At 43.6% G+C, this 22,442-nt stretch overlaps 1 protein-coding gene across 2 annotated transcripts in view; it reads left to right on the top strand.

Moving 5' to 3' along the window:
- The window catches only part of necab2 (N-terminal EF-hand calcium binding protein 2), a 129,911-nt gene that overhangs the window by 88,145 nt on the left and 19,324 nt on the right, over positions 1 to 22,442 (top strand). Inside the window, exons 7-9 of one of the 2 annotated variants that reach the window (XM_023972008.2) lie at positions 94 to 221; positions 3,928 to 4,007; positions 8,059 to 8,115. In XM_023972008.2, the coding sequence (XP_023827776.1) occupies positions 94 to 221; positions 3,928 to 4,007; positions 8,059 to 8,115 (265 nt within the window). The remainder of the gene's footprint in view (positions 1 to 93; positions 222 to 3,927; positions 4,008 to 8,058; positions 8,116 to 22,442) is intronic. The other variant, XM_023972009.2, reaches the window with a different exon arrangement.

Below are 22,442 nucleotides of genomic sequence, written 5' to 3'. Positions count from 1 at the left end.
CTCTACTTACTGTGTTCCTCCCTCACCCTCCCTCTCTCTCTCATGCCTCTCTCTCTCTCTTTATTTKTCTCTCTCATCCCTCTCTATGTGAAGGTATCCCACTAAGGTCAGTCCACGGGTTCCAGAGAAACGTTATGAAAAACCAGTGCCTGACTACCCTCCTAACAACAGAGTCCGTACTGCCAAGGATGTTGCCCCGAGGAACACCAACACTGCTACAGGTCAGACCTCTGCATGTGTCACGCACATGCTACACTGATGTACATCTCTCATTGACGTAGGTTTGTATTGATTGCAGTCGATTATCCAGCCGCTTCTTCAATCTGCAGATTAATTTAAGTGATGTACTCTAACTTTTTTCTCCTTTAGTCTCCCCAGAGACACATCACATTTAAGCATAATGTCGCCTTGTCACCTCAACCAAATGCAATGTAAATGCTTTCTGGATGAAGTGTGACACATTTGTCGGTTGCATTTGTGATTAGCTTGAAGAGAAGCATGGGAGCATTAATCAAGTGCAATGGAAATCAAAAACTCTGTTCTCTTCAGGCAGAGTGATTTATTTCCCATTTTCTATCTCAATCTCAATCAATCATCTACAGAAACATGGAGATGTGCCTGGCAGCTCTAGCTCTCCCACAGAGGAGAGAAGTAGAAGGGAGGAAGTGAGGGAGGCAGAGAGAGGGAGGCAGAGTGAGTAAGGGAGGCAGTGTGAGTAAGGGAGGCAGAGTGAGGGAGGGAGGCAGAGCGAGGGAGTCAGAGCGAGGGAGGGAGGCAGAGCGAGGGAGGGAGGCAGAGAGACGGAGGCAGAAAAAGGGAGGGAGGGGCTATACAATGACACAGATCGATCAAATAGGCACATATATTCTGCACTGCAGCCCTCACTTCGGTTCGGTGGCAAGCCACTGTAGAGAAGGTTTAAGCACAAACAGCTAGTATATTTATGGCTATCAGTAGCAATAACAAAATGGTCTTCTAAAACCATTGTATATGCCAGACACCATCATTTTTTTTGTTTTCCTTCATTTGGAACCACAATGAAATGTAAGCTGTTTCATGGTGCTTCTGTCTCAAAGACAATTCTGGAATCAATCCATTTAAATCAGATTGCATAACGTACAGCATTCAGAGCAGTTACAGAAGCCATAAACAAAGAGTGCCCAGTCATCATGCATGTCGTAGATAAGCATTACGTAAGTATCCAGTGGTTTGGAAGTAGACCATAAGTGCTGAAAACGGTAACTTTTCAATGGGGATAAATAATCCCTATTTCCCTGAATCCATTCCTGTATTTCAATTAGAGCACGGCTCCACTGTAAAGCTGGAGCTTCTGCCTATGGCCTCACAAATTAATTCCAGTTTTTCTGTGACACAGATAGAGGCCAATAATTCCCTTTGAAGTTTAGCAGTGTTTTCTACCCATCGCCACTCTCTTCCTCTCTTCTCTTCCTCCCTGCTATAGTTTCCATTTCTCTCCATGTGTAATGAAACACTCAGACAGCTTCTTAACACTGACTCACATACTGTGAATATTCATAGGCTATTGATACTCCCTTCCACTCACTTGCTGTAACAAATTATATGTTGTAAGAAGTGCCACTTTTGAAGGGTTTTAAGAGGTATTCAGTGACTTAATTGATTTAGGAATGATGCGCATTGAGAAGGAGGGCTATGAGATTGATTAGCAGTATATCATGAAGTAGCAATTTCATTGCCGGGCTACCCAGATTCCTTGCTCCGGACAAACGCTACGCCACGCCCATGGATGTTAGTTTCTTCTCCGCAATAAGTCTGGATCTGAGTACTTGCCCAACCCTTCAACAAACGCGAACACATTTGGGTCCGTCTGATTGGTTCAGAAACTGATGGGTTGGGCCAGAACACTAGAAGGTAAAGCGGCAGTTTGAAAATGTGTGATTGGCTTTGATACTCTGATTGATTTAAGACAATCCAATCGCATATTACTTTGTTTTTTACAACACCCCTCGTGCCTGTCGTCACCACAAATGACTTCAATGATGGCAGTCTCAGACTAAAGTATGTAGRYAACYACAGAGTAGAGGACAATTTAGTGTGAGCCGTCAGGCTAGCCTTTTTACACATGGCCTTATGCGGTTTTCCTGATAATGTACTCTACTTGACAAGAAAATATTCCATTGGCCAAGTTGTAACAATTAATTAAAAACCAATAGTCAAAATTGCTCTCCTTTGATAACCCACTGGGAAAAAATTGGTTGAATCAATGTTGTTTCCACATCATTTGAACAAAATAATGAAATGTGATGTTGAATCAACTTGGAAAACTGATTGGATTTGCAAAAAGACATCAACATAAGCAAAATTTCTATCACCCAACTTTTAACCTAAATCCTGTGTTGTGATTTGTTTGTTGTTGATTTCACATTAAATTAACTTTAGTTGACATTGAACTGACTTTGGTGCCCAGAGGGAACAGTCTTTATAGAATTGCACTGCAGTTAAATGAACACTTAAGTCTGACACCAGTTTAAATTGTCCAGTGTGGGCCATAAAAGCCAGTATTACAGCTGTCAGAGGCTGGGGAGAGGACCTTGATTGGATCCAGCTTTGTCTGGCCTGTCATTTGAGAACACCAGAAAGAAAATATTGATCAATACCTCCCTATGCCCGACTCTCTGTTTCTCACTCTCACATTCACTTGTTCTTCTCTCACTATCCCCCTCTTTCGTTCTCTTTCTCCCATTCACACGTTTGTCAAATATATTTATTCTTGCTGTTTGTCCTACTGTTTCTTTTGCTATATCTCTTCTTTTTTTTTATCATGGCAGGCAATACATTCTGGTTGCAGAATCTGTCTCTGCCCTCTGTTTACTGATCAGAGAATACTTTGCCAGTGAAAATGCTAAATGTAAACATTCAGTTTTGTAACTGCAGGAGTATTTGACACCTTGGGTGAAAAGTTATTTTTAAATGAGCCATTGTTCACTGTGCAATGCTACCTGAGGCAAGGAACACTCCCCCATGCATTTTGACAAGAGTGTGTGTCTGTTCGTGCTTGTGTGTGTGAGTGTGCAGGCACCAGCCTGAGTCATGTACATTTTCCTTGCTCACAGCTTATCTGCAACTGTGCCATATGTTAGACAGTATGCTGAGACAGCTGCACATGGAGACGGCTGTCTGTCGTTAGCATGGCTAGTCAGGACTAATGACTGCTCTCCTGCATTTGACAAAGACCATGCTCAAATAGCTTGGACTGCCATTCAAGCCCAACTGACCAAATGTGCCTGCAATGTGCCTGCTTCAAATGTCTCTATGGTTACAGCTGGTAGGTTCCAAAACACAGCAGCCCCCCTCAGCTGTGTGGTTATCTGGTAGGCTCATCAACACAGGGGGAAGTGTCATCCTCTAATTGGCTTGGCACCTCGAGAGGTGATGATTTTAAAAAAGCAGGAAGCCCTTTTTCCACCACTAATTGGCTGTGTGGCATCACATAGAGGGGAGAAGAATGGAATGATTAATATTGTTGTCTCATATTTATTTCTGCCTCAATGAAGCCTCCTATTCCAGGGCTTCTAAGTGTATTTGACTCTACTGGCCTTTACAGCACACACTACTATCCAGGGTGACTTAAAAAGGCAAAGCGAATGACAAGAGCCAGGTGCGCTAGAATACAATGTATTATTGCTTTCTAAACAGAGCTGAAAAGCAATAAAGACCCTTCTCTTCTGAGGCACTGTGAATATATTTAAACTTCAAACCTTGAATAGACAGGATTTTTCCTGATTAACAAATGCAGTTGCCTATTTATCAGACCTGGTTGGAACTCTTTATTTCCGTCAAATATTCATATACTGTGGAGAAAAGGATCTGTATTATGATCTCTATCATAAAATGTGTTGAATGCTGGGAGTGTGTTGGCGTCAGGTGTTGTGTGCTCTGTTTAATCAGGGGTGGTGGAGGTTAGGAAAGAGACTCTGGAGGCACAGATCAACCGACTGGCTGAGCTGATTGGACGCCTTGAGAACAAGGTAAGAACCCCCCACCCTACTCTACATTACTTCAGGTACAAAGGTAATCTGTCCTGGCTTTGGTAAGTGGTCACATGTAATACACTTTTCATTGATGTCATGACTGGCTTCTTCAACACAGCCTCGGTCCTCAGCTAGTTAACTCACCTCTGCCGTGTCAAAATGCTTTATCAATATGGGTCTCCCAACGAAGGTCATTAGCAGTAATAACACCACACAACAGATAAGATACTTGGCGCAACTTGCGCTGTAGAATGGTCAGAATACAGAGCTGGCCTATCTCTAGCACATTTCAGGGCGGCAGGTAGCCTAGGGGTTAAGAGCGTTGGGCCAGTAACCGAAAGGTTGCTGGTTCAAATCTATCGATGTGCCCTTGAGCAAGGCACTAAACTCTAAATTGTTCCTGTAACTCATTTAATTACTAAAATGTCAAATGCCTCTTTAGCACATCTCCAACAACACATCTCATCTGTGCTGTACCTCCCAGCAATTATGCTGAGAGAAACCCAGGGACCTGAGATGAGATTCAGGTTGTGTTGGGGAAAGCATTAGTGTAAACCCAGTAATCTCTCCTCTGGTTATTACTGCTCTCTCTCCCCCAGTGGGGGATGTGGGGGGAAGGGATGTGAAAGAAAAAGACAAAGGAAGGAATTATTGAGCCTTGACGAACTATTGCAATATGTTTAGCTATTTCTTTCACCTATCCCTCCCTCTCACTCACTAGCTCTCTTCTCCCTCATGCCCTCCCCCTACTCTTTTCCTCATGCTCTCTCTGTCTCCCTCTCTCTCTCTCATTCTCTGTTCTTTCTTTATCTATCCATCTCTCTCTGCTCTGCTCTTTGTCTCTCCCCATTGCCCGTGTCTTGTAGGCAGTGAGCATGGTAGACTAATGGAGTCCCCAGTTAATTCTGTTGTCTCTGGCAGGCAGGCAAGTTCTTATTGCAGCTAAGAATAGCTGAACGGGTTTATTCCACGCTCGATGAAGCACCCCTTAGAGAACAGGGAAGGAGCTGTCAGATCCCAGTAAAGATTCCTAAATGGGAGGATTTCTGAGTCTTCCCAGGTAGACCCTCTGAGTCACAGTGGTAGGCGCGATCCTGAAGCACTGTACGTCTGTGGTGTACTGTACGTCTGTGGTGTACTGTACGTCTGTGGTGTACTGTACGTCTGTGGTGGGAGCAGACAAACGTTCCCTCAGGAAAGATGTATTAGCAGTGGGCGGGGCTGTTTGCCACAAGTGCTTATTATCCATGTTATAGGAGAGGGACTGTACAAATTCCCGGGTGTGAAAACAATTATTACAAAATGGTTTAGAACGGAGCGAGAATTTTGTTTACTGGATGCAGTTATGACTAACATGCATCGCACAAATTGAGTTGTCTTCTGCCTCACGAGATCAAAGTAGTAATCCCCTCAGCTATCTCTGTGTGCTATCTCTGTGTGCTATCTCCATATGGAAAAAGCCAATCTTATACAAGTGAATGTACTCATGGTTAACTTTATTTTGGTTTGATTTCTCATACAAGCAGACATATGCTTTAAATTGCTAGTTCTAAACAATGTGCCTAATTTGCACACACTGAAGGCCCTGGTTTTCATAGCCATGTCCATCTATTCATTGTATATTATCTGCAGGATGATTTTACCCAGAGGTGACCTCAGGCCCATCCCAGATGTGCTCTTGTTGTCTCTAGAATGCTTGCCTGCTGCTTCAAGAAGCATAATTTCCTTTTCCCGTTGTGTCATTATAAAGGCCTCAATTACCGTGGCAACTGGAGCCCCAGCCCGCTTTCTTCCACAAGCAGCCCTCGTATTGCTACAGTATTTGGTTCTGTATGAAAGAAAATTCCAGGATCTCAAACTCACATTGAGACACATCTGCGTTGAGTCATCATGCACCATTATGCACTCAGTAAGACATTTGTGGGAAGGATTCTGCTATACAATAGAGTGTTTCACTCCACTCCCACCGGAAAGCAGAGAGTAACTTCAGAAACACCACAGAATATGACATTTTCTCAGTTTTCAATAGTTGTGGTCCATATGCGGCCTGCTGTAGACTTCAGAATAATAGGACACAGAGTGACTGCATTGCTCATGCCATTGTTACTTGACTCAGTTGATCCAGCCCATGTTGTCCTATCACTGCTTTGGATTGGATTTAAGACTGGGAGACGGGAAATATAGCTCTCCAATACAGTGGTGCCTTTTCTGGGCTTTACATCTCTGATTAAGATCTCTGTGATTACTTGTTTGAGCTAATGTCAACACATGCAATTTTAAATGTTATCTTAAAGGCCCTTCCACATTATCCTTTGTGATAACTACCCTCTGCAGTGTAACATTTTCCTCTACAGATCTGTGAGTATATTAGCTAGCTAAACGATATAGCATGTCACATTATTCAAGTCAGATGTCTGTTTAAATAGAAAGCAAGCCTTTCTCTCATTACAGCGACAATCCATTATAGGGGCGGGAGTGTAGTTTGACAGTTTGACGGGAACTCCATTGTTAACTGTAATAAAGGGGTCATAAAGCAGCAATAAAAGTATAATTCATGACTACCTTAGTTACTGCAGTTTTTATTCACTTCCTAACCAGATGAATATATTGCTCATGGTTTATGAGAAATATAGTGATTATGTGTATATGTATTCCAGGAGAGTATTGTTGAATTTCTTGTTATTTTTCTCKATTTTGTCATCTGACACATGTATATTATAAAATATATATATATAACAGTACCAGTCAAAAGTTTGGACACACCTACTTATTCAAGGATTTTTCTTTATTTTTACTATTTTCTACAATGTAGAATAATAGTGAAGACACCAAAACTATGAAATAACACATATGGAATCATGTAGTAACCATTAAAAGTGTTCAACAAATCAAAATATATCTTATATTTGAGATTCTTCAAAGTAGCCACCCTTGGCCTTGATGACAGCTTTGCACACTTTTGGCATTCTCTCAACCAGCTTCATCTGGAATGATTTTCCAACAGTCTTGAAGGAGTTCCCACATATGCTAAGCACTTGTTGGCTGCTTTTCCTTCACTTTGCAGTCCAACTCATCCCAAACCATCTGAAATGGGTTGAAGTTGGGGGATTGTGGAGGCTAGGTCATCTGATGCAGCACTCCATCACTCTCCTTTTTGGTCAAATAGCCCTTACACAGCCTGGAGGTGTGTTGGGTCATTGTCCTGTTGAAAAACAAATTATAGTCCCAATAAGCTCAAACCTGATGGGATGGTGTATCGCTGCAGAATGCTGTGGTAGACTTGCTGGTTAAGTATTCCTTGAATTCTAAATAAATCACTGACCGTGTCACCAGCAAAGCACCCCCACATCATCACACCTCCTCCTCCATGCTTCACGGTGGGAACCACACATGCAGAGATCATCCGTTCATCTACTCTGCGTCTCACAAAGACACGGCAGTTGGAACCCAAAATCTCACATTTGGACTCATCAGACCAAAGGACAGATTTCCACCGCTCTAATGTCCATTGCTCGTGTTTCTTAGCCCAAGGAAGTCTATTCTTCTTATTGGTGTCCTTTAGTGGTGGTTTCTTTGCAGTAATTCGACCAAGAAGGCCTGATTCACGCAGTCTCTCTTCTGACCAGTTCTTGCCATAATATGGACTTTTAACAAGGCACCTGCTAATAGAAATACATGAAGCTGGTTGAGAGAATTCCAAGAATGTTTCCAAGCGGTCATCAATGCAACTGGTGGCTCCTTTGAAGAATCTAAAATCTGAGAGAGAGAGAGAGAGAGAGAGACGGGGTCAGTCATCAGAACAGTATGAAAACAAGTCTTGAGTCTGCTGTGACAATCTAGAGAGGAAATCACTGAAAATTATTAGAATAAAAATATATATWTTTTTTTTATTCTGTACAGTTGCAAATAAGAAATGTGAGGTGAAAAAACCTGCCCAACTGGGTTTATGCAGTGCAGAGTAGTAGGGTTCCTCTGTTCCCCTGTTCCAGTGCTGCTTAGGGTTAACGCTAATGCAATTGTGGTTCTTGTGTTTTGGTTCTTATTGCAGACAGTTTGGTTTGACCTGCATCAGAGGCTAACAGACACTGATGGCACAGCCAGCGCAGTAAGTAGCATCTTTATGCCTGAGAGCCTAGTAGGGGGGCACTGTACGGCAGTGACACTGTGGAGGACTCGCTGCTCCACCCCTCTCTACTCCTCAAAACCCCCCATAGACACATCTCCATTCTGAATTTCCCAGCATGCACAGGGAATCATTGGCATCTCATATCCAACTCCTCTCCAGCAGAAAGCAGCCAACAAGGTTACCTCAAATTTATTTCCCATTTCAATCATGTCTAAAAGTTGCTTTTCGTCTCCATGCATGAAGAGCATGAGTGCATYTCATTTATTTTTTGCTATCAATGTACCGTAGTCAGATTCAGTGCTTCAGTTCAAAATATGTATTTTAAGTGTCTCCCATGGGGGGGTTCTTTTACACTGCAACCTTAGGGCAAGCACACAGTCTGTTCATATTGTTGGCATGGCCTTATGCTTCCATATAAACAATTGCTAAACAATCTGGACTGTTTACTGCAGTATAGCTAACTTCTTTAAATCAAATCAAATACTTCACCAAAATCAAAAAGACTCAAATGTTTATTTACAGTTTGTGTAGTCTGCGACAAGCATTCTCTCCAAATGCCAAATGGTATTATGCTCTTATGACCCTTTCATAATTTTTCTTTGATTAGAGGCCAAAGTTTCTCCATCTGGTTCTTGAAATAGATTCTCTTAATATATATATTTATAAATCTCTCCCTCAGCAGCATGACTGTATGAGATGTGGAGGCAGTGGCCTGTAGAGCTGACAGTATGAGCAAGATGGAGAGATGGCAGTTCACACAGGAACAATCAGAGGTCTGATGGCTCTGATGAAAAATACATGGGCTGGTGTGTCTAACTGAGCATCAGTGCAGCTCCCCTGCCTCTGCTCGCTCCTAGGGTCCTACTGCAGCAGTGCACTGGCAGCTCCTGCTCTGAATCTGAACCAAGAAACCTGTAACCTACCTCCGAATGTCTTCTGCCTTATTGATGCTTGAGGAATCAGAGCAAATTTAATTATTCCTTTTCACCCATTAATCTTGTTAGCGTCTAGAGCTATCATTTGCACTGACAAACAGGATTAGAGCAGGCTTCACCTGTCAGCTGGGCGGTCTGATTGGCGTGGGGCTGCATCTGCGCTCGTGCGCCCAAAGCTCAATAGGGGCACATTGGTAGCCCGATGTGTATTCTTAAAGTGGGAGAGAAGACTGAACCTTTTGACCCACCGTACTCTCAGCAGGGTTTCTCTTAGTGCTGTGAACATTACTGAAAGTGAGCCATCAGCTCAGCATACGATCAAGAATAGAAAGATAGTGTTGAGAATAATGTTTTTTACAAAAGCATGTACAGCGGAGGTGCTGGAGTTCGCCATCCACATTTGAAATTCCTTTTTATATGGCATTTTGATACTGATATGGTACCATTACTGTATGTGTATTATGCAATGTTTCTTAATGCAAATCCATCCCCCTCAAAAACGGAATCATTTAAGTAATTTCCCCCTCCTCTCCAGCACCCAGGTCACACATATATGAGACTGGGGTCTGATTATTGGCTCTTTGATATGCCTTAGTCCCTATTTAATAAAATGCTAGCTTCGAACTTGCTGTGCTACAGCTAATGATGCTCTGGCTTTGTTTTTTTGCTGTTTTCTGAATGAGACAAACATTCCCATTTTACAAATGGATTGCCTGCTTGAGAAATTGCTAGGTATTATACATGTTATCCTAGAGTGGGTGGCAATGTGGTAAAATATTGATTGACATAAAATGGGGGGGGTGCATGCCCTCAAGTAGCCCTTGGTAACACATACAGCAACCTCATTACTTACTGGTTTATCTGATTTRACAGAGAGGAAAACCAAGGCCAGTCTATAGCCTAACCTGACAGAACAGAGCACACTTATTTTTTCCTTCCATTACCCAGTTCAGTGATATAATGTACCTGGGACAGACCAGTGCTGCAGACCAGAGTTATCTGACCTGACTTTAGCCAGCACAATGGACATTGTGTGTAGCACCACTGTTACTTCTGACAGACCTATTTAATCCTGAGTGCAGCAGGGTAAACCTTTTCATCCACTCTCCAGTTGTTTGGTCAAGAATGTGAAACTCAACAGCAATGTGGTGAGGGATCAGAGCATTGGAGGGAGTGAGCTGTAGATATTGCTCACTGTGGGAGTGACCAGTGCTCATACACTATCTCCATCTGGAGAGAGTCAGAATGAATGCTTCGTTGCTCTCGCGTATTGTGTCAGAAGTTTAAGTGTTTAGAATGCTGTTTCACAGTTGTTAGTCTCCTAGACTACACAACGTTATTTCAGATTGGCAGACCTGAATATAAATCATGGCCCTTGTCGATATAACCACTGTGCCATGAGGGATAGAGAGAGAGAGAGAGAGAGTCCTTGGAGAAAGCTCTCCTTGCTCATTTGGAGCGTAGTATGGTGGGAAGGGATGTACCACTGCAGGAAGAGAATCATCCCTCTAGGCACTGTATGATTCCTTTATCAACACTCCAAGACAGAGCCCTTTAATCTGGTTTTAAGTAAAGCTGAATATATAAATACTTGCAAATGTGTGTGAATAAATTAAGGAATGATTTACTGAGCTGGAATACAGTGCGGGCTAACTGAGGAAGGGGAGATGGAGGCCTGAAAAGGGGTGGGGGGGTATTCCCCATGGTAACGGTGTAATTTTGTAATTTCTGTCTGAGTTCTCCCCCTCCCCCATCTTCTTCCATACTGTCACGTAGAGTAGGCCAGAAGGCTAAACTGGAAAACCTAACCTCTGTCAAAATAAAAAGATGGCGGAGCCGCAAAAGTTCTTCTGTGCAAGGGTGTTTATTTACAAAGTGATTCCGGAACAAAAACAACAGTACTGCCATCAAACATATACCTTATGGGCCAGCTAAAAACAATGCTACCCCATCCACAGCTCAATCCAAATTGCATTCCCATAAACTGAAAGAGAGGCTCCTTTTGTAGGGCTAGCCCCTCCCCTCAGAACAATTAACAATAATTAATTAAGCAATTACCTATACAAACCTACATTTTCCCTTTAACTAAACATACTAAAGTATATACATTGGAACAGGGTTTTGAAACAATATCACAACATAACATTTACAAAAGGACATCACTACTGACAGTGTCTTTCAATAAGCCCATTTACATTAATGAGCCATTCGGGACAGGCACTACAAAGTCAGCCCAATCCCTTAGCTTCCGGGTATGCTGGATAAGGACCCGAGCTACAGAGATGGAGAGAGAGAGGAACAGAACAAACAAAACGCGCTCATCCACAACATCGATAAGTATAATAAATATTGCATATATTAAATATGAACACTGACATAAGTGTGAAATGTATGTAGTAAGACAGAGAAGTTAACTTGTGTCGACCCACATTAACTTATCTGATAACGGAGCAGGGAGGAGTGATGAATGTGTGCGTGCGTTAAAGTACCAAATGCTGCCCGCGGCCAGTGACGGACTTCTACGTCACACATACCCTATGGATGACACATTCCAATACATACACTACTGTTCAAAAGTTTGTGGTCACTTAGAAATGTCCTTGTTTTTGAAAGAAAATAAATAAAAAAATGTGTCCATTAAAATATCATATTGATCAGAAATACAGTGTAGACATTGTTAATGTTGTAAATGACTATTGTAGCTGGAAACGGCTGTTTTTTTAATGGAATATCTACATAGGCGTACAGAGGCCAATTATCAGCAACCATCACTCCTGTGTTCCAATGGCATGTTGTGTTAGCTAATCCAAGTTTATCATTTTAAAAGGCTAATTGGTCATTAGAAAACCCTTTTGCAATTATGTTAGCACAGCTGAAAACTGTTGTCCTGATTAAAGAAGCAATAAAACTGGCCTTCTTTAGACTAGTTGAGTATCTGGAGCATCAGCATTTGTGGGTTCGATTACAGGCTCAAAATGGCCAGAAAGAAATAACTTTCTTCTGAAAATCGTCAGTCTATTCTTGTTCTGAGAAATGAAAGCTATTCCATGCAAGAAATTCCCAAGAAACTGAAGCTCTCGTACAACGCTGTGTACTACTCCCTTCACAGAACAGCGCAAACTGGCTCTAAGCAGAATAGAAAGAGGAGTGGGAGGCCCTGGTGCACAACTGAGCAAGAGGACAAGTACATTAYAGGGTCTAGTTTGAGAAACAGACGCTTCACAAGTCCTCAACTGGCAGCTTCATTAAATAGTACCCGCAAAACACCAGTCTCAACATCAACAGTGAAGAGGCGACTCCGGGATGCTGGCCTTCAAACAGGATTCATGTTTAGGAATATTTGTTTTATTCTGTACAGGCTTCCTTCTTTTCACTCTGTCATTTAGGTTAGTATTGTGCGGTAACTACAACGTTGTTGATCCAAACTCAGTTTTCTCCTATCACAGCCATTAAACTCTGTAACTGTTTCAAAGTCACCATTGGCCTCATGGTGAAATCCCTGAGCGGTTTCCTTCCTCTCCAGCAACTGAATTAGGAAGGACGCCGGTATCTTTGTAGTGACTGGGTGTATTGATACACCATCCAAAGTGTCAATAATAACATCACCATGCTCAAACGGATATTAAGTGTCTGCTTTTTACATTTTTACCCATCTACCAATAGGTGCCCTTCTTTGCAAGGCATTGGAAAACCTTCCTGGTCTTTGGAGTTGAATCTGTGTTTGAAATTCACTGCTCGACTGAGGGACCTTACAGATAATTATGTGTGGCGTACAGAGATTAGTTAGTCATTAACAAATCCTGTTAAACACGATTATTGCAGTTCGTGCAACTTATTATGTGATTTGTTAAGCACATTTTAGGCTTGCCATAACAAAGAGGTGTGAATACTGTCTTAAGGCACTTTATATTAAATGTATTTATTAGACCATTAGAATGCATTGGCTCAGAACAGGATTGTTAGATGCCCTGCTTTTCTAGTGTTAATAACATACATGACCAAAAGTATGTGGACATCTGCTAGTCGAACATCTCATTCCAAAATCATGGGCATTAATATGGAGTTGGTCCCCCTTTGCTATAACACTCTTCTGGGAAGGCTTTCCACTAGATGTTGGAACATTGCTGCGGGGACTTGCTTCATTTCAGCCACAAGAACATTAGTGAGGTCGGGCACTGATGTTGGGCGATTAGGCCTGGCTCGCAGTCGGCGTTCCAATTTATCCCAAAGGTGTTCGAATTTGGGTTGAAGTCAGAACTCTGTGCAGGCCACACAAGTTCTTCCACACTGATCTCGACAAGCCATTTCTGTATGGACCTCGCTTTGTATACGGGGTGCATTGTCATGTTGAAACAAGAAAGGGAATTCTCCAAACTGTTGCCACAAAGTTATCAGCACAGAATCATCTAGAATGTAATTGTATGCTGTAGCGTTAAGATGTTCCTTCACTGGAACAAAGGGGCCTAGCCCGAACCATGAAAAACAGCCCCAGACCATTATTCCTCCTCCACCTAACTTTACAGTTGGCACTATGCATTGGGGCAGGTAGCATTCTCCTGGCATCCACCAAACCCAGATTTGTCCATCAGACTGCCAAATGGTGTAGCGTGATGGCATTGCGCATGGTGATCTTAGGCTTGTGTGCGGCTGCTCGGCCATGGAAACCCATTTCATGAAGCTCCCGACGAACAGTTCTTGTGCTGACATTAATTCCAGAGGCAGTTTGTAACTCGGTAATGAGTGTTGCAACCAAGAACAACGGTCCCGTTCTGTGTGCTTGTGTGGCCTACCACTTTGCAGCTGAGCCGTTGTTGCTCCTAGACGTTTCCACTTCTCAATAACAGCACTTACAGTTGACCGGAGCAGCTCTAGCAGGGCAGAAATTTGACTAACTGACTTGTTGGAAAGGTCCTATGACGGTGCCATGTTTAAAGTCACTGAGCTCTTCAGCAAGGCCATTCTACTGCCGAAGTTTGTCTTTGGGGATTGTACGGCTGTGTGCTCGATTTATACACTTGTCAGCAACGGGTGTGTCTGAAATAGCCGAATCCACTAATTTGAAGGGGTGTCCATATACCTTTGCATATACAGTACCAGTCAAAAGTTTGAACACACCTACTCATTCCAGGGTTTTTCTTTATTTTTTCTATTTTCTACATTGTAAAATAATAGTGAAGACATCAGAACCATGAAATAACACATATGGAATCATGTAGTAACTAAAAAGTTTTAAACAATCAAACTATATTTTAGATTCTTCAAAGTAGCCACCCTTTGCCTTGATGACAGCTTTGCACACTCTTGGCGTTCTCCCAACCAACTTCATGAGGAATGATTTTTCAACAGTCTTGAAGGAGTTCCCACGTATGCTGAACACTTGTTGGCTGCTTTTCCTTCACTCTGCGGTCCAATCATCCCAAACCATCTCAATTGGATTGGGAGATTGTGGAAGCCAGGTCATCTAATGCACCACTCCATCGCTCTCCTTTGTCAAATAGCATTTGCACAGCCTGGAGGTGTATTTTGAGTCATTGTACTGCTGAAAAACAAATGGTAGTCCCACTAAGCGCAAAACAGATGGGATGGTGTATCGCTGCAGAATGCTGTGGTAGCCATGCTGGTTAAGTGTGCCTTGAATTCTAAATAAATCACAGACAGTGTCACCAGCAAAGCACCCCCACCCATCATACCTCCTCCTCCATGCTTCACGGTGGGAACCACACATGCAGAGTTCATCCGTTCACCTGCGTCTCACAAAGACACGGCGGTTGGAACCTAAAATCTCAAATTTGGTTCATCAGACCAAAGGACAGATTTCCACCGCTCTAATGTCCATTGTTCGTGTTTCGTGGCCCAAGCAAGTATCTTCTTCTTATTGGTGTCCTTTAGTAAATCAAATCAATTGTTATTGGTCACATACACATGGTTAGCAGATCTTATTGCGAGTGTAGCGAAATGCTTGTGCTTCTAGTTCAAACAGTGCAGCAATATCTAACAATTCCACAATAAATACCTAATACACACATCTAAGTAAGACTGGAATAAGAATATATAAATATATTGATGAGCAATGTCAGTGCGACATAGGCTAAGATGCAATAGATAGTATAGAATACAGTATATACATATGAGATGAGTAATGCAAGATATGTAAACATTACTAAAGTGACGAGTGTTCCATTTATTAAAGTGGCCAATGGTTACAAGTCTGTATGTAGCCAGCAGCCTCTCTGTGCTAGTGATGGCTTTTTAACAGTCTGATGGCCTTGAGATAGAAGCTGTTTTTCAGTCTCTCAGTCCCAGCTTTGATGCACCTGTACTGACCTCGCCTTCTGAATGGTAGCGGGGTGAACCTGCAGTGGCTCGGGTGGTTGTTGTCCTTGATGATACTTTTGGCCTTCCTGTGACATCGGGTGATGTAGGTGTCTTGTAGGGCTGGTAGTTTGCCCTCGGTGATGCGTTGTGCAGACCGCACCACCCTCTGGAGAGCCTTGAGGTTGTGGGCGGTGCAGTTGCCGTACCAGGGGGTGATGCAGCCCAACCGGATGCTCTCAATTGTGCATCTGTAAAAGTTTGAGAGTTTTAGGTGACAAGCCAAATTTCTTCAGCCTCCTGAGGTTGAAGAGGCGCTGTTGCGCCTTCTTCACCACACTGTCTGTGTGGGTGCACCATTTCAGTTTGTCAGTGATATGCACACCGAGGAACATAAAACTTTCCACCTTCTCCACTGCTGACCTGTCTGTGGACAAGGGGCTGCTCCCTCTGCTGTTTCCTGAAGTCCACGATCATCTCCTTTGTTTTGTTGAGTGAGAGGTTATTTTCCTGACACCACACTCCGAGAGCCCTCACCTCCTCCCTATAGGCTGTCTCATCGTTGTTGGTAATCAAGCCTACTACCGTTGTGTTGTCCGCAAACTTGATGATTGAGTTGGAGGCGTGCATGGCCATGCAGTCATTGGTGAACAGGGAGTACAGGAAGGGGCTGAGTACACACCCTTGTGGCCCCAGTGTTGTTTCCTACATTCACCACCTGGGGGCAGCCAGTCAGGAAGTCCAGGACCCAGTTGTACAGGGCGGGGTTCAGACCCAGAGTCTCAAGCTTAATGATGAGCTTGGAGGGTACTATGGTGTTGAATGCTGAGCTATAGTCAATGAACAGCATTCTAACATAGGTATTCCTCTTGTCCAGATGGGATAGGGCAGTGTGCAGTGTCATGGTGATTGTATCGTCTGTGGACCTGTTGGGGCCGTACGCAAATTGAAGTGGGTCTAGGGTGACAGGTAAGGTGGAGGTGATATGATCCTTGACTAGTCTCTCAAAGCACTTCATGATGAGAGAAGTGAGTGCTATGGGGCGATAGTCATTTAGTTCAGTTTGCATTCTTGGGTACAGGAACAATGGTGGCCATCTTGAAGCATTTGGGGACAGCAGACGGGTATAGGGAGAGATTGAATATGTCCGTAAACACACCAGCCAGCTGGCCTGCGCGTGCTCTGAGGACACGACTAGGAATGCCGTTTGGGCTGGCAGCCTTGCGAGGATTAACACGTTTAAATGTCTTACTCGCGTCGGCCACGGAGAAGGAGAGCCCTCAGACCTTGGTAGCAGGCCGCATCGGTGACACTGTATTATCCTCAAAGCGGGCATTTTGCTTTTTTGATTGCCTTGCGGAATGGAATGACTACTCTGTTTGTATTCTGCCGTATTCCAAGTCGCTTTGCCATGGTTGAATGCGGTGGTAAGCGCTTTCAGTTTTGGCGAATGCTGCCATCTATTCACGGTTTCTGGTTAGTGTAGGTTTTAAGTCAGTGGGTACAACATCTGCTATACACTTCCTTATAAACTCACTTACCTGAATCAGTGGATTCCGATTGGTCAGAACTGTGTTGAATAGTCCTTAGCACGGGTACTTCCTGTTTGAGTTTCTGCCTATAGGAAGGGAGGAGTAAAATGGAGTTGTGGTTAGATTTGCCAAAAGGAGGGTGGGGAGGGCCTTGTATACATTGCGAAAGTTAGAGTAACAATGGTCCAGTGTTTCTCCAGCGCTACAGTCGATATGCTGATAGAATTTAAGTAGCCTTTTCCTTAAATTTGCTTTGTTAAAAACCCCAGCTACAATAATTGCAGCCTCGGGATACAGTTGAATTCGGAAGTTTACATGCACCTTAGCCAAATACATTTAAACTCAGTTTTTCACAATTCCTGACATTTAATCCTAGTAAAAATCCCCTGTCTTAGGTCAGTTAGGATCACCACTTTATTTTAAGAATGTGAAATGTCAGAATAATAGAAGAGTGATTTATTTCAGCTTTAATTTTTTTCATCACATTCCGAGTGGGTCAAAAGTTTACATATACTCAATTAGTATTTGGTAGCATTGCCTTTAAATTGTTTAACTTGGGTCAAACGTTTCGGGTAGCCTTCCACAAAGCTTCCCACAATAAGTTGGGTTTTGGCCCATTCCTCTTGACAGAGCTGTGTAACTGAATCAGTTTTAGGCCTCCTTGCTCGCACACGCTTTTTCAGTTCTGCCCACACATTTTCTATAGGATTGAGGTCAGGACTTTGTGATGGCCACTCCAATACCTTGACTTTGTTGTCCTTAAGCCATTTTGACACAACTTTGTGTCACAAGGATGACGCTGGAGAGACGAAGCAGGTACGGGGAGTAACATTTAATAAATAACGGACATGGAACGAGACATAAACAGCGTTAGCAAACAGAAAACAATCAATGCAGAAACGGGAACAAAGCTGGGGAACTGACACATATAGGAGGAAATGAACAGGTGATAAGAGAGTCCAGGTGAGTCCAATAACGCTGATGCGCGTGACGAGAAAGGCAGGTGTACGGATGGATGGCAGGAGTGAGTGATGCAAGCATTCTGGCGCCCTCAAGCGCCAGGGGGAGGAAGAGCGGGAGCAGACGTGACAGTACCCCCCCCTAGGGCGCCACCCGGCGTCCCACCTGGCGAACCGGCCGAGACATGGGCCTGGGCAAGCCGGTTGAGGCGTGAAGCCCGACGAACCGGCAGGAGCGTGAGAGCCTGCGAGCCGGCTGAGGCATGGGAGCCTGACGATCCGGCTGAGTCAAGACGCCTGTCGATCCCGCTGAGGAAACCCGATGATCCGGTGGAGTGTGACGTGGGATGGGAAGCCACCGAGCAACCGAGGCAATGAAACCTCTCGAGCCAGCCAGGCATGAAAGCTCGACGGGCTGGCTTAGGCACCCCGTTCCATCGGCGGCAGAATCCACCCCCGACGTCACCACAAACAAAAAAACAAACAAACAAAAAACTCCGGACCGGCTGGGCAGACAAGAACTGACGATCCAGCTGAGCCCGACGTGGATGGGCGCCATCCAGCAATCGGGCAAGAAACCTCTCGAGCCTGCTAGGCGTGGAAGCCGACGAGCAGGCTAGGCACCCCCGGTTCCATCGGTGGTGACCAGAGCCGATGCCACTATACCAACCAGAACCCAGTACTCCCCGATGCTTCGTGTGATGGCTTCTGCATTCTGTCACAAGGATGACGCTGGAGAGACGAAGCAGGTACGGGGAGTAACATTTAATAAATAACGGACATGGAACGAGACATAAACAGCGTTAGCAAACAGAAAACAATCAATGCAGAAGCGGGAACAGAGCTGGGGAACTGACACATATAGGGAGAAATAACAGGTGATAAGAGAGTCCAGGTGAGTCCAATAACGCTGATGCGCGTGACGAGGAAAGGCAGGTGTACGTGATGGATGGCAGGAGTGAGTATGCAAGGCATTCTGGCGCCCTCAAGCGCCAGGGGGAGGGAAGAGCGGGAGCAGACGTGACACTTTGGAAGTATGCTTGGGTCATTGTCCATTCGTAAGTTCCATTTTCGACCAAGCTTAAGTTCCTGATTGAGTTTGAGATGTTGCTTCAATATATCCACTTAATTTTCCATCCTCATAATGCCATCTATTGTTAAGTGCACCAGTCCCTCCTGCAGCAAAGCACCCCCACAGCATGATGCAGCCAACCCGTTTCACGGTTGATGGTGTTCTTCGGCTTGCAAGCCTCCTCCTTTTTCCTCCAAACATAACGAGGTCATTATGGCCAAACAGTTCTATTTTTGTTTCATCAGACCACAGGACTTTTCTCCAAAAAGTATGATATTTGTGCAGTTGCAAACCGTAGTCTGGCTTTTTATGGCGGTTTTGTAGCAGTGGCTTCTTCCTTGCTGAGCGGCCTTTCAGGTTATGTCGATATAGGACTCGTTTTACTTTGGATATAGATAATTTTGTACCTGTTTCCTCCAGTGTCTTCACAAGGTCCTCTGCTTTTCTGGGATTGATTTGCACTTTCGCACCAAAGTACGTTCATCTCTAGGAGACAGAACGCGTCTCCTTCCTGAGCGGTATGACGGCTGCGTGATCCCATGTGTTGTATACTTGCGTACTATTGTTGTACAGATGAATGGGGTACCTTCAGGCATTGGAAATTGCTCCCAAGGATGAACCAGACTTGTGAAGGTCTACAATTTTTTTCCTGAGGTCTTGGATGATTTCTTTGATTTTCCCATGATGTCAAGCAAAGAGGCACTGATTTGAAGGTAGCCTTGAAATACATCCATAGATACACCTCCAACTGACTCAAATTATGTCAATTAGCCTATCAGAAGCTTCTAAAGCCGTGACATCATTTCTGGAATTTTCCAAGCTGTTTAAAGGCACAGTCATCTTAGTGTATGTAAACTTCTGACCCACAGGAATTGTGATACAGTGTATTATAAGTTAAATAATCTGCCTGTAAACAATTGTTGGAAAATGACTGTTGTCATGCACAAAGTAGATGTCCTAACCGACTTGCCAAACTATAGTTTGTTAACAAGAAATTTGTGGATGGTTGAAAAACAAGTTTAATGACTCCAACCTAAGTGTATGTAAACTTCCACTTGGCAGGTAGCCTAGTTGTTAGAGTGTTGGGCCAGTACAAAGGTTGCTAGATCGAATCCTTAGCTGACAAGGTCAAGCTCTGTCCTTCTGCCCCTGAACAAGGCAGTTAACCCACTGTTCCTAGCCCTTATTTAAATAAGAATTTGTTCTTAACTGACTTGCCTAGTTAAATAAAGGTCAAATAAAATAAAAAAAAGTTCTGACTTCAACTGTTTATGGTTTCCAGTTTGCATAAAGTCCAGTGAAGTTCCTTGGGGCTGTCTTGGTATTGCTGAGGGGGATATACACGGCTGTGGCAATAAACGAATAGAATTCTCTTGGAGATAATACAGTCGGCATTGATTGTGAGAATTGTAGGTCAGGTGTTGTTACAATTACACCATGAATCGTTAATCATGAAACATACACCCCTGCCCTTCTTCTTCCCAGGAAGATTTTATTCCTGTCAGTGTGATGTACTGAGAATCTCGGTGGCTGTACCGACTCCGACAGCATATCCTGAGAGAGCCATGTTTCCGTGAAACAGAGTATGTTACAATCCCTGATGTCTCTCTGGAAGCAACCCGGCCTTGATTTTCAACTTTGTTATCTAAGGACTGGACATTAGCGAGTAATATACTCGGAAGCGGTGGGTGGGTGCTGCCGTCCGACGTCTGACTAGAAGACCGAAACCGACTCCCTCTCCTCCAGCGGCGTGTTTAGGTGGCCTCTGGAATCAGTTCAAATGCCCTGGGTTACCCGCTTTGGGAAAGTCGTATTCCTGGTCGTAGTGCTGGTAAGTTGACGCCACTCTGATATCCAATAGTTCTTCCCGTTGTATGTAATAACACAAATATTTTCTGGCGAACAATGTAAAAAAACAAAATTACTGCAAAGTTTCCTAAGGACTAGAAGCGAGGCACCCTCTCTGCGCGCTTTTCATTAAGTAGTGGTTTCTTTGCAGCAATTCGACCATGAAGGCCTGATTCACGCAGTTTCATCTGAACAGTTGATGTTGAAGATGTTCTGTTACTGAACTCTTGAAGCATTTATTTGGCTGCATTTTCTGAGGCTGTAACTCTAATGAACTTATCTTCTGCCAGCAGAGGTGACTCTGGTCTTTCCTTCCTGTGTGAACCTCATGAGAGCCAAATCATCATAGCGCTTGATGTTTTTTGCGACTGGACTTGAAGAAACTTTCAAAGTTTTCCGTATTGACTGACCTTCATACTTAAATTAATGATATGGACTGTCGTTCTCTTTGCTTCTTGATCTGTTCATGACAAAATATGGACTGGGTCTTTTACCAAATAGGGCTATCTTCGCTTATACCACCCCATCCTTGTCACAAACACAACTGATTGGCTCAAACGCATTAAAAAGGAAAGAATTTCCTCAAATTAACTTTTAACAAGGCACACCTGTTAATTGAAATGCATTCTAGGTGACTACCTCATGAAGCTGGTTGAGAGAATGCCCAAGATGTGCAAAGCTGTCATCAATGCAAAGGGTGGCTACTTTGAAGAATCTAAAATAGATGTTGATTTGTGTTAACACCTTTTTGGTTACACATAATTCCCTATGTGTTATTTCATAGTTTTGATGTGTTCACTATTATTCTACAATGTAGAAAATATACAAATAAAGAACCTTTGACTGGTACTCATATTAAATATATACATGCAGGATTGGAAATTATGCAGACAATACATTGATAGAAACCACAATCTATTTACAATTATTAAAGCTGATCCACCCACTCGGTTTTTTTCTTTTATAAAAAAAAAAGTGGGGTAAGGTGCGTCAACAGGTGCGTCGTAGTTACAGGAGTCAAGTCGCATAGATAGATATCTAGGAATTTCTAAAGAATTATGTTATAAATTTTGGGATTACCATGCGCAGAGGAGTAATTCATGAGATTACGTGAGTACTTGCTGGAAAAGACCACACGGAAAGTACTCAAATTCCCGACTCAAACGCTGAACAGTCAGAACTTAATGCAATTAACGATTCAGTGGTTATCATGACTTCACATGCATGAATGACCCGCATAGCCCAGACGACAGGAAAGTGGGAAATCCGCTTACTTCGCATCTCCACGGGAGAGTGGTCACCGTGTGGTTCCCCAGATCTGACATCCATTCCTGCTCTGGGCCGGAGCTCTTCCATCACTCAACTCACCTGCTGGCACTACTCAGAGAGAAGAAACTCGTACGACTGAATCAGACACAATGTACATTCATCATACAGGACTTCCAGCAAGGAAAGTACAGGTGGTGAACACATACCAGCAGCGCCTAGAGCTAGAGAAGAGTGCCAGTACAGCCGCTACATCCACCATCAGGAGGAAGACAGAGCTGCCCTGGGCTTCAGCCTCTCAGAGAGACAGGTACAGATCTGTTCCAGAACAGCCGCACATCACCATCAGGAGAAGACAGAGCTGCCCATCTCTCTCTTTTGT

Source organism: Salvelinus sp. IW2-2015, linkage group LG26 (assembly GCF_002910315.2).
Source record: "Salvelinus sp. IW2-2015 linkage group LG26, ASM291031v2, whole genome shotgun sequence".
Taxonomy (NCBI): Eukaryota; Metazoa; Chordata; class Actinopteri; order Salmoniformes; family Salmonidae; genus Salvelinus; species Salvelinus sp. IW2-2015.
The sequence above is the reverse complement of the archived record's forward strand: the minus strand, read 5'-3'. Positions and strand labels throughout refer to the sequence as shown.